The sequence below is a fragment of the Xyrauchen texanus genome, chromosome 13 (assembly GCF_025860055.1).
Source record: "Xyrauchen texanus isolate HMW12.3.18 chromosome 13, RBS_HiC_50CHRs, whole genome shotgun sequence".
Lineage (NCBI taxonomy): Eukaryota > Metazoa > Chordata > Actinopteri > Cypriniformes > Catostomidae > Xyrauchen > Xyrauchen texanus.
In genome coordinates, this window is record NC_068288.1 from 14,267,960 (window position 1) to 14,278,747 (window position 10,788).

General features: G+C 40.2%; 1 protein-coding gene across 2 annotated transcripts; it reads right to left on the reverse strand.

Moving 5' to 3' along the window:
• Positions 1 to 4,391: 4,391 nt before the first annotated feature.
• Positions 4,392 to 8,852, reverse strand: LOC127654037 (atypical chemokine receptor 3-like). Of its 2 annotated transcripts, none has more exons than XM_052140982.1 (2): positions 8,692 to 8,852; positions 4,392 to 6,225 (listed from the first exon to the last, which is right to left on the reverse strand). In XM_052140982.1, the coding sequence occupies exon 2, from the start codon at positions 6,175 to 6,177 to the stop codon at positions 5,053 to 5,055; it is 1,125 nt and encodes a 374-aa protein (XP_051996942.1). In that variant the 5' UTR covers positions 6,178 to 6,225; positions 8,692 to 8,852; the 3' UTR covers positions 4,392 to 5,052. The 2 variants fall into 2 exon arrangements, with proteins under 2 accessions (XP_051996942.1, XP_051996943.1); XM_052140983.1 differs by lacking the exon at positions 8,692 to 8,852 and adding an exon at positions 7,408 to 8,660.
• Between the last annotated feature and the right edge of the window lie 1,936 nt (positions 8,853 to 10,788).

Here is a 10,788-nt window from a genome sequence, read left to right on the forward strand (position 1 = left end):
TTCTAACCGAACATTCTAACGGAACATTCTAACCGAACATTCTAACCGAACATTCTAACTGAACATTCTAACCAAACATTCTAACTGAACGTTCTAAGCAAACATTCTAACTGAACATTCTAACTGAACATTCTAACCGAACATTCTAACCAAACATTCTAATTGAACATTCTAACCGAACATTCAAACCGAACATTCTAACCGAACATTCTAATTGAACATTCTAACCGAACATTCTAACCGAACATTCTAACCGAACATTCTAACCGAACATTCTAACCGAACATTCTAACCGAACATCCTAACCGAACGCATTCTAACCGAACATCCTAACCGAACATTCTAACCGAACGTTCTAACCGGAGCTCAAATCACATCTTGCTCTCGAGCCCCTCCAGCTGAGACAGCAAGCCAAACTAGTTTACCATTAAAAGCCAAGGGCTGGATGGGCGGGCAAACTAGTGAAAATTTGTTATTACCGGTAATAAAGGCATTCCTCATTGTATGAATGGAATCAGAGACCACTGGTATTAAGATGAATGGAAGAATTGGGAATAGCCAACGGATGTGGAAACGTAATTCCCGTCTTACAGGTAAAAGAGCCAATCATCTTTATCAACATCGCCTGTCAGGCATTAGCTGAACCAGCCTTAAAATTAGATTTTTTTGTGTGATCTGAGCATAAGAAGCACACTTTATAATCCCATTGTTATCAGATTTTACTGCTGATTTATAATATGTTCTTTGATCATAATCTTGACCAACCGTTTTTGAGATTTTGGTCTTTTGATGAAAGAGAAATCACATTAGATCAATAATAGAAGCCGTTTTAACCACTAGATGATGATGATGATTGTTGTAAATATGGTGTAACTTGTCATTTTCTCATTCTGCATTCATGGCGCTAATGCGCTTTAGCCTACGTGTCTATAATATGCACCGGTTACCATCTGTTATAGTGTCACATGACATGATAATGTCTCATACAATTGTAGTTACATTTGCACAAACTCTGCACTTCAGTGTGTTCATGTTGACATCAACTGAGTGAAGAATCAACAAGAAGAATTGTTCCCGTTAAAGTAGGTGAAGCACTGAGTCCCACACAATGATGATGTTGATCAGTAAACCTTCTTCACACTAGTGCCGTCTTTCACTTTTAATGGGAATGGGAATGACAATGAAGCTGTGGGGGAATGACTTACAATCTCAGAGATGGAGCTAGTGTCAGTAAGGTCTATGCAGTAAGAAATTGGTACTAAGTTTTAATAAAAGTTGTGCTGGCAAGTTGTTTTTGTTCATTATATCTTCGATTTCGCTGGATGGACAGTATATTGCAGCCTTAAGTGTTCCTGGTGTAAGTGAGGTGGGTGGTGTGGGCTTTACCTGTTTAGAGTCAAAAATGTATGAGGGCTTTAGGGACAGCGAGGACCAGACATTGTTAAAAAAAAATCGACTGTCTCTATAGCAACAAGAACCTTCTACAGTGTACTGTAATTAGTGTTAAATCACAGACTGGAACACATGTGGTACACTGATCCCGTTCTGTTCTGAGCTATTTCTTTTGATTGCAGGGGATTCCCTAGTCTTATTACCCTGCTTCCAAAACACATGAAAGTGTTCGTGCCAATCGTGATTCAGAGCTTCTTATTATTTGCTTTACAGGCGAGAATGAGTCTTGTTACTTTCCAGTTGGGAGAAAACAGTAATAATCATGTCTAATGTGAACCTTTTCTAGAAGCTCTGTCACAAGTAAAAAGAGGGTGTCTTTAAAACATTCCCATTTCAAACACCTGGAACTTCTTCAGGACTACAAAGAAGAAGCCAAGAAAATGAGGCTCCTGGCGCAGTTGGTATAGATTAGCCAAACTTCCTCTCTCTTTGAGCTGAACACACTGAGACATTGAGTCTGATCCCCGGAGAAAAAAGCACAAACATCTCACACATGAACCGCACACAGGAACACACATACACAATTTTACACATATGAACCATCTCCATGGGGTCAGTAAGCAATATAAGCCACATGGGCACCCCCCATTCTCAAGAAGTTCTCTATTTACATCAAAGCCAAAGAAGAATGCACAAAACTAAATAAATGATCCTGCATAAGAAAAATAATGTGCTTTGGCTGTTTAGTGCAGAGCTTTTTAAGCTTGTTGATGCCAAGAACCAACAAATATGATGAACCCCTTGTGAGGCACCCCCTATAGCTTTATGTACTTTATTAACACCCCTTTCTGCAGTGTGAGAAAAAACAGGGTAACACTTTATTGTGGAGATCAGAAATTAGACATTAATGAATGGCTATTAGCTGTCTTGTCTATTAATGACTAATAAGAGTTCAATAATTGACTTGTAAGGGACTAGTTACTTGTTTGGGTGTTATTATAAGGTGTTTATTAGGCCTGATTTCTTGCCCTTGCCTAATACAATTGATCTAATTAGGTAAAACAAAAGATACCGATAGCTAATAAGGTGCAAGACACATCATTTATAGGTTATCATTACATTATGTGAATGTGCAGTTTATAAGAATGAAATAAATATAAAAGGAGAGACTTTTGATGCTTAGTGTAAATAGCAACATAAAGCATCCTCTTTGCACTAAGAGCAAATAGTGTTATGGGGCTTTTCCACTGCACTATACAACTCGACTCGCCTCTGCTCACTTTTTGGGGGTTTTCCACTGTGGATTGTACCTTTTACCTGATACTTTTTTAGTACCACCTCGGTCGAGGTTCCAAGCAAGCCGAGCCGATACTAAATGTGACGTCAAAATCCTGCAGATCACTGATTGGTCAGAGAGAATCGTCACTACCAGCGTTACTGGATTTCCGACACGGAACATCAACCCACTAGTTTTAAAGTTAGCAACAGCGATAGCAGTATCATTTGTTCACGTGACTTTCAAATTGTGAAAAGAAATGGCTGTGCGCAAAACCAGACTGAGGTCAATAAACAAGGTGCAGACGGTCCACTCGTTAGCGATGAGCGAAACGAAAATGTCTCTCAGGAAGTGTCTCTTCCCGCACACGGCTACCACCGGACCGACCGACAGTGTAGGGAAAAGTAATTTTTTTTTTTTTGAAAAGTCACTACAGAACCATCAAGGAAAAGTGGAAGTGGATCGACCAAACGGCGAACAATGGGAGGGAGAGCGCCCTGGACTGGCATTGATCCATGATGGAGGATGGGACGTTTTGTTACGTTAACTCTATATTCTGCTGAAAGCTTCACTTTATTTAGTTGACCAGCTACTGGAAAGCTTCTAAAACAACCAATTTAACTGTTACACTTGTGTAAAATCACCATGAACAACTGCTTTATGCAGCACAATGAGCTAGTAGCTAACAGCCAGTGCTCGTGTTATTGTTTATGGTCAGTTTGTGTCATGTTTAAGATGATGTCGCGGCAGAAGAGGCGGCGCAACTATGATGATCAGCCTATAATCCCGCCCACATTGAGACGGCACTAAACTGCAGTGGAAAAGCAAGCTCAGGAAAGTAAAGCGAGTCGCAACATGCAGTGGAAAAGTTCCTTTAGACGCTATCTGCACCCATAATTAAATACTACCATACAGTAAAGTGACATCACTGCAGCGTGTTTACTGTGTTTTTATAGAGTCCCACAAACACCCTACACCAACCCCTACCTACCCCTCCCCGCTTTGATGAAACACTATATGCATTCTACATGTAATTCATACGTATAAGCCGCACATTCACACAGAGGACTGAGAAACTATAAAGGATGTATTTTGCATTAAACTTGCCACTGATATGTTTTGTTTTTAGCCAAGAAATTCATTGTTTAATGGGGCTATAAAGCAAGAATAAGAAATCAGCCAATAAATGCTTTATAAATACATTATAATGCCAAACAAGTCCAAAACTAGTCACTTTCATGTGTCTAATTTCTGATCCCTAAATTAAACTGTTACCAAACAGGGTGACTGAGATTAAATGATTGCCTTTTTATTGTCATTGCATAGAGGCCAAATCAAATGTAAAAATGAAATATTGTTACTTTAATTGAATGATTTTCTTTTTTAACACCACTGTTAGAGCGATGTTACATGTATAGACGTAAATAGAGACTTTTCAGATTATTTGTAAGGTATTGTTTAACTGTATTAACCATTAACAAATTAAACAATTACCTCAACTAACTTACGATATTAAATTGGACTTCCCTGAAAAGTAAATTTTGTACATTTCTAAAATTTTCCGCGGACATCCTAGTTTTCCCTTGCGGCCCCTGTGATTGAAAAACCCATGGGAAAACAATACATATTTCAAACATGACATTAACGTTTAAGATATTTCTTCAAAAGTCTGTGTTACTGAGTAAATCTGTAATCACGTCAAACACACACAACTAAGAAAATTACATAAACAAATTCTTTATTTCAATATACTGCAACATTTTTAGGACAGACAATACTTCAAAATGCTGAACATACACAGTAATGAGTATATAAATAGAATAATATTTACAAAACATGTACAAATACTGCTAGCATTATTTATTAAATGCACAACTACCACAGCATACTGCATAAATCTACACCTAATCTTGATTTGGACCAATTTCTCTCCAATGTCAATCGTTTGGGTTTTCGATATTCCCTTCCCTTTCACCGCACTCATAGCTGAACATTTATGTGTATGAACCCTCGACCTTCGCTCTACACATGTTGGAGTCTTGCTGGCTGTTGGAGAAAACCCACAGATAAGTGGACAGAGGTTATTCTGAGTTTCTCTGTGGCTCTCCATGGCTTTGGAACCAGCAGGGATGTTTTCCACCAACTACAGTTACAACAAGGTAGTACGCTTACATATCAAATCAGTACAAGTGCTTTCACAATATGTCTAAAAATGTACAAAAGGTATAAACGTTCCACTGTTTATAAAGGAGCATAAACTGAATGTATACAAAGTTCTGCTGTTCCATTATTTTACAAAACGGCCAATTTTGCTATATCCCAAGAGCAAAATGTTCAGAGAGTTTTACATCTCTCCATGTTTATTTCTGAGTTCATATGGAGGGTTAGTGTTGATCAACGTCATCATGGATGTTGCATAATGGCCCCTGGCTCTCCACAGCAGAGTATTCTGTCTCAGACACATGTGAGGCGTCGATAAGCCTAGCGAGGCCAGTTTTGGTTGAGTACTTGAAGATGAAGGCTTTCATGAGGTCATAGCGATAGTTCTTGTTAATGAAGTTGTAGATGATGGGATTCACGCAGCAGTGAAGGAGCGAGAACCACTGGGTGAGATGCAGCGCTGCATAGAGGATGTTTTCCAGTGTGCAGTTGAAGGGCAGCACGTTGAGCAGGGATAGAGTGTCCAGCAGTAGGGCTCCATGGTAGGGTAGCCAACACACTAGGAAGACTACAATGTAGGTAAAAATGAGGCGGCGGCTAATTCGACGTTCCTGGTCAGCAGAGGGTTGGATGGTACTAGCCAGGAGGGCATAAAACACAGCGATGACAGGGAAGGGGATGGCAAAGCCAAGCATGAAGAAGCTCATTTGAACGCCCACCATCCACTCCTTCATGCTGTCCACAGGGTACACAGGCTTACATACGATGCTGTCTGAATGGCTGGATTTCACAGCCTGGAGGAAGTACGTTTCAGGCAGGGCAGCGATCAGTGCCAGCAGCCAAACACCCACGCAGATTAGCTGCCTGGACCTCCTCTTCCTCTGGCTGGGGCCATCTCCGAAAAGAGTCACGGACAGGTAGCGGTCCACACTCATACATGTGAGGAAGAAGATACTGCTGAAGAGGTTCACGCTGAAGATCAACTGCGTGATTTTGCACATGGCGTCACCAAAGGACCAGTGGCCGAGCTGCAGCAGAGAACTAATGGAGACCGGAAGTGTGGCCACCACACAGAGATCAGCGACGGCAAGATTGAGGATATAGAAATGAGTCTCGTAACGGTTCCTCTCGGCTCGCACGTTCACCCACACCACCAGAGCGTTAGCAGCGAGGCCTATGATGAAGAGGAAGATGTAGAGAACGGAGAGGGCATAGAGCAAGGCTCTTTGGCTGAAGACGCTGTGACACACCTCACCCACCACATGGGACACATTATCATCCAGACTGGAGAAGTTCAGATCACCCAGTGCTTCCAAAATGTCATTGAAGTCATTCACGATCACACTCATCTTGGCCCTTCTTCGTTATTGCCACGATCGGGACACCGCGGCTTTGACCTGAAAACATACAGAGAGACCAATTAAACAGAGGGACAGAAAAATGTATTTATAAAACACGCATGATCTGAAACATCTCAAACACACCAGGGCTCCATACCAAAGCACAGGACCTTTTTAAGAGGATTTTTACACTCAGTGCATAGCTCGAAATTCTGTCGCATGTGCAAGCTATGTAAGCTATTTTCTCGATATTGGGATAAATCAAATGAATAATGTGATTAATCAAAAGATAATTCCTAACTCATTCTGTTGCATGCCTCCATTCTCATTAACCAACTAAATCCACTACAGCAAAATCAACAGCGCTTGAGTGATTTAAGGCTGTGCTGTACCACTTTGCTGAACATAAGGACTAAATGCCCGGCAGCAAAAGCTTGTTGGCAGACCTCTGTTATCATGCTGTGACCCAGTGAAAAGCTAACCAGATATGCATGACAAATAGGAGGCGTTTTGGCCATACAAAAAGTTCAGCCACGCGAGGGAGGTCAATGATAGAGAGCAGAGTTTAACGCTTCAAGAGGCATCACAGAGAGGCGGATGCTAGTTAGGAATGATACAGGTCATGCACAGAGAGGAGGGAGGGTGGGCACTGCTCCCTTTGTGACATGGAGGGGTGAAAGGTTCTTTTCTCAAAATGAAATGCTCAGCTTGAGGACGGGATGCTGGGCTTTGAACTGATAGAGGCTGACGTGAACATTCATGCACACACACACATTTCTAATCACGTTAACAGTGATTAGCTTCAAGTGAAACAAGATACGACTACAAACACACAGTGTTTTGCTAATGAACCGCCAACGTATAGATTCTGTTCAGACTTGTTTATTTTTATTCCAAATCAACCAGCTGTTTTGACCCTAGAATACTTTTAGCGCCTAACCTTAATATCATTAATGGGAATGTGAGAAGACACACAGCTGCTCTTAATGCATCCGGTGATACCCCTCCAAAACAAAGACAGAGCTGGATACATTTTACAGCTCTCCACTCAGACAGACATTAGAACTGGGAGGCAAAAAAGGCAACGTAAACCTCTGACCTGAATCACCAGGTGCGATTGAAAAACAAAACAGGTGCAATAAAAAGTGATGGTCCATTAGACACACCCTCATGCATCACCATCACGTCCCCCCACCGTGTTGCGTTTTTTACACTGCTCAAACACAGCGGCCCCCTCACCTGATCCCATGGCCCCGGGCAGCAAGCACACTAGCACGCACAAAGAATTAGCTGTGTGGACACAGCGACTCTCCATGTAGTTCCCTTCTCACACCCCCTCCTTACTCCTCTCTCCCTGTGTCTCTCTCTTGAAGTCTCTTTAAGTCCCCTGAAACTCAGCATTGTTTCACTCCAAAGGGTTTTGCAAGCAAGAGGCAAGGGAGTTATCCGTCACGGTTAAAGCATGAAATCTTCACTGTAAAATACATAAACAGATTTCTGAAAGTAACCTGAAGGGAACGAAACTAGCTACCACAGGTATTATACCAAGGATTTAAAATGTGAATAAATGAATCCCACAGGACGCTATTAATACAAAGTGCAAATTGAATAAAGAGCAGCTATTTTATGCTAGTTCACAAATCATGCTTTAGTTAGACAAGACAACATTTACTGGGAATAGTTTTAATTAAAGAGGTGAAGACTGCTCATTAAACCCTCTGACTGTGCAATTATAAAGCAGTTTTAACCATAAAAAGGTTTTTGTATCCTGGGCGACAAACATTTAAGAGGCTGGCGAGAGGAGCAATGAGCGAGTGTGAAACATATTGAAAAGGGGGTCTTAGGAGGAGATACGACTTTATATAATGTAAAAAGGCAGCATTTTTTAAGATTATTATTATAGTTATTTTCATGGTTTCTACAAGCTATAAAAATGAAAATAAAAGCAAGATTTTAGGAAAACATGGAAATGTATTATGTGGGTCCTAATGTGTTGGAAAGTAGCAATGCATTAATATTTAAAGTTAGCCTGCCTTTATATGTTTGCCTTTTTAGGGTTAAAAAATGATTTAAATGATCTAAAAGTGTTTAATTAACACTCAAGACGACAAACAACCCCATTATGTGCATGAACTGATTCATATGAATAACCTTGAAATGCAAAATCCGACAGAACCTTGAAAGAGAGTGAAGTGTTGCTCTACCTGTCCCTGTTCATACGATTATAGCACGCATTTAAAATCATTCTGTAATGTAAAGGTATATTCATTTGTAGTTTACATAAAGAAGCATGTTAGGTATTGTAAAAGATACTTTACAAATCCACAATGCAAACTGAAAGAGTCGGTTCATTCTTTCAAAGAGTGCTTTTAAACCACTTTTACACTTAGATCATGTAAAACTGATTCGTTCAGGGTTGTTTTGAGTGTGTAATTGCGCAATAGTCCGATGCGCACTCCGGCATGAACGCTGCATATCAAATCGGAAAACATACAATACACTTAAAACTTAAAATAAACTTACAGTTCTTGTGGTGCGCTTTGGTGCTTGACTTTCCAATGTGCCCGGTGGGATTGCAATGCCTTGAGAGAAAGAGCAGGTTTTGTGGTTATCCGCACAGATTGATCTCCTGACTGTCTCTCTGCGCCCGACGGCACTTGCTCATATAGTGCTGCGAGTTACGCCTCCCGAGGCCGGTCGGAAAAGTGAATCACCGAAGTTTCTGTCCAACAACAATATGAGTGGCGGACGTGCGACATAACGGAGGAATCAAAGGAAACAAACATTCGAAACTTAACCCTTGTGCGTCAATTATAAACTGTTACTCGGAGGTCCTTAGAGGACAAATATGTCCACGTCAAAAAATTGCCATAATAATAATATATATTAATATTATTTTCCATTTTCAATGACTAACCAACATCAGTCCATAACTACCAAATATTCATTCATTTTCAGGATTTTAACCCTTTAAATGCCAGTTTGTTTACATAATGCCACTGTTGTTTTTCACACAGACAAACACACACACACACACACACACACACACACACACACACACACACACACACACACTGTTGTATCTGCATCATGTATTCAGTTGTCCTGCAGGTCTCTATAATACAGAAACAGTGAATAGGGGAAAAGCTTGTATTTGCTCCACAGAATAAACATGAGAAAAATGGCACCACCTGGTGTAAAATATTAAAATTTACATTTTGAAGCTCCGGAATAAAAGTAGAATATCAGAGAATTCATGATTTTATGCTTTAATGGCACTGGGGTCAAATATTGCAGTTTTAATGGGTTTATATGGGGACATCTTTGTCCTGAAGGTCCCGAGTGTAACTATTCTGTGTACACAGTGTGTTATAGATGTGTTATATATGTGTTATAGATGTGTTATAGATGTGTTATAGGAACTGAGGTTAAAATATCAAAATTCCCCAAAATATTCACATCTTTGATAAAATGTATGTCGTTGGCATTAACACAGACAAAATGATCGAAAAATGTCCCGAAGGTTGCACAAGGGTTATTATAGAGCATTTTTATAAATAAATGATTGTGACTGAACTTATCTGCTTCTTCACAAGCGTCAAAATTGGACTCTTAGGGAATGAGAAAGGGTTGCAACATAAAACGACTGTAAAAAATGACAATTTAAACAACTTTACAGCTCATTTAATATGTGAGTTTTAACAGAAGAATTAATGCAATGGCTTTCTTTAAATTATAAGCATCACATTCCTGTTTAATCCCTCCAAAAAAGTCTCCATTGACTTCCTTTGTAAGTGCCTCACTGTAACCTTGATTTTTGCATTTGTTTTTTAAGAAAAGGAGGAACGAGTCAAAATACATTTTTGTGGTAATCAACATTATGCCAGGTATGCTGTTGATTGAGCTGAACTTGTGGTGTACCCGGAACTTTCCTTTAATTTTCATGATCAGTAATGCATTCCAGATATTATTTGTACAAGAGGCTTACAGACTGTCCTGTGAGTGGAAGCAGGTGAATTTTGTTTTGTTATTTTTCCTGTCCAAAGACAGGAATCCTCTCAAGGCGTCCTCTAGCCAATGCTTCAAAGACTTCCAAGCATTGCGCTTAATTTAGACGCAAGGAAGCTCACCTGTTCTTAGTCCTCAGCTGGCATCTGTTTTGCTTTATATATGGCAAAGGGCCAGTGCCTATTGTATGTGGCGAGTTGGGATTATGTGGGAACACAGGCAGCAATGTCAAGGGAACTGTGATGAGATGAACTGTAAAGACAGATTGGTGGATTTGACTGTACAGTGAAAGAACCACAAATAAACGTGCAAAACATTATTAGACTTCCTACAGCAGTGTGAGAGTGCCGATGGTCCAGAGATAAGCCCGCTGAATGCAACTGTATCCAACAAACTCAGGCGGAAAATGTATTTGCCAGCATTATTGCATGATTGCATTAATAGTTGATACAGAGATCATATTCGATAAACACCTATCTGAACAATACACACTATTCGAGGAGCCATTCTTCCCCCAAACGAGGAAATGCACATTTAATGTACATGGAATTTTCCAGCATAACTGTTCCCACATTAAAGTCAACCGAACGCGGCTCTGTTGAACAGCACCGA

Coding starts and splice junctions, on each gene's coding strand:
- LOC127654037 (XM_052140982.1), bottom strand. CDS start 6,177: ATGAGTGTGATCGTGAATGACTTCAATGACATTTTGGAAGCACTGGGT.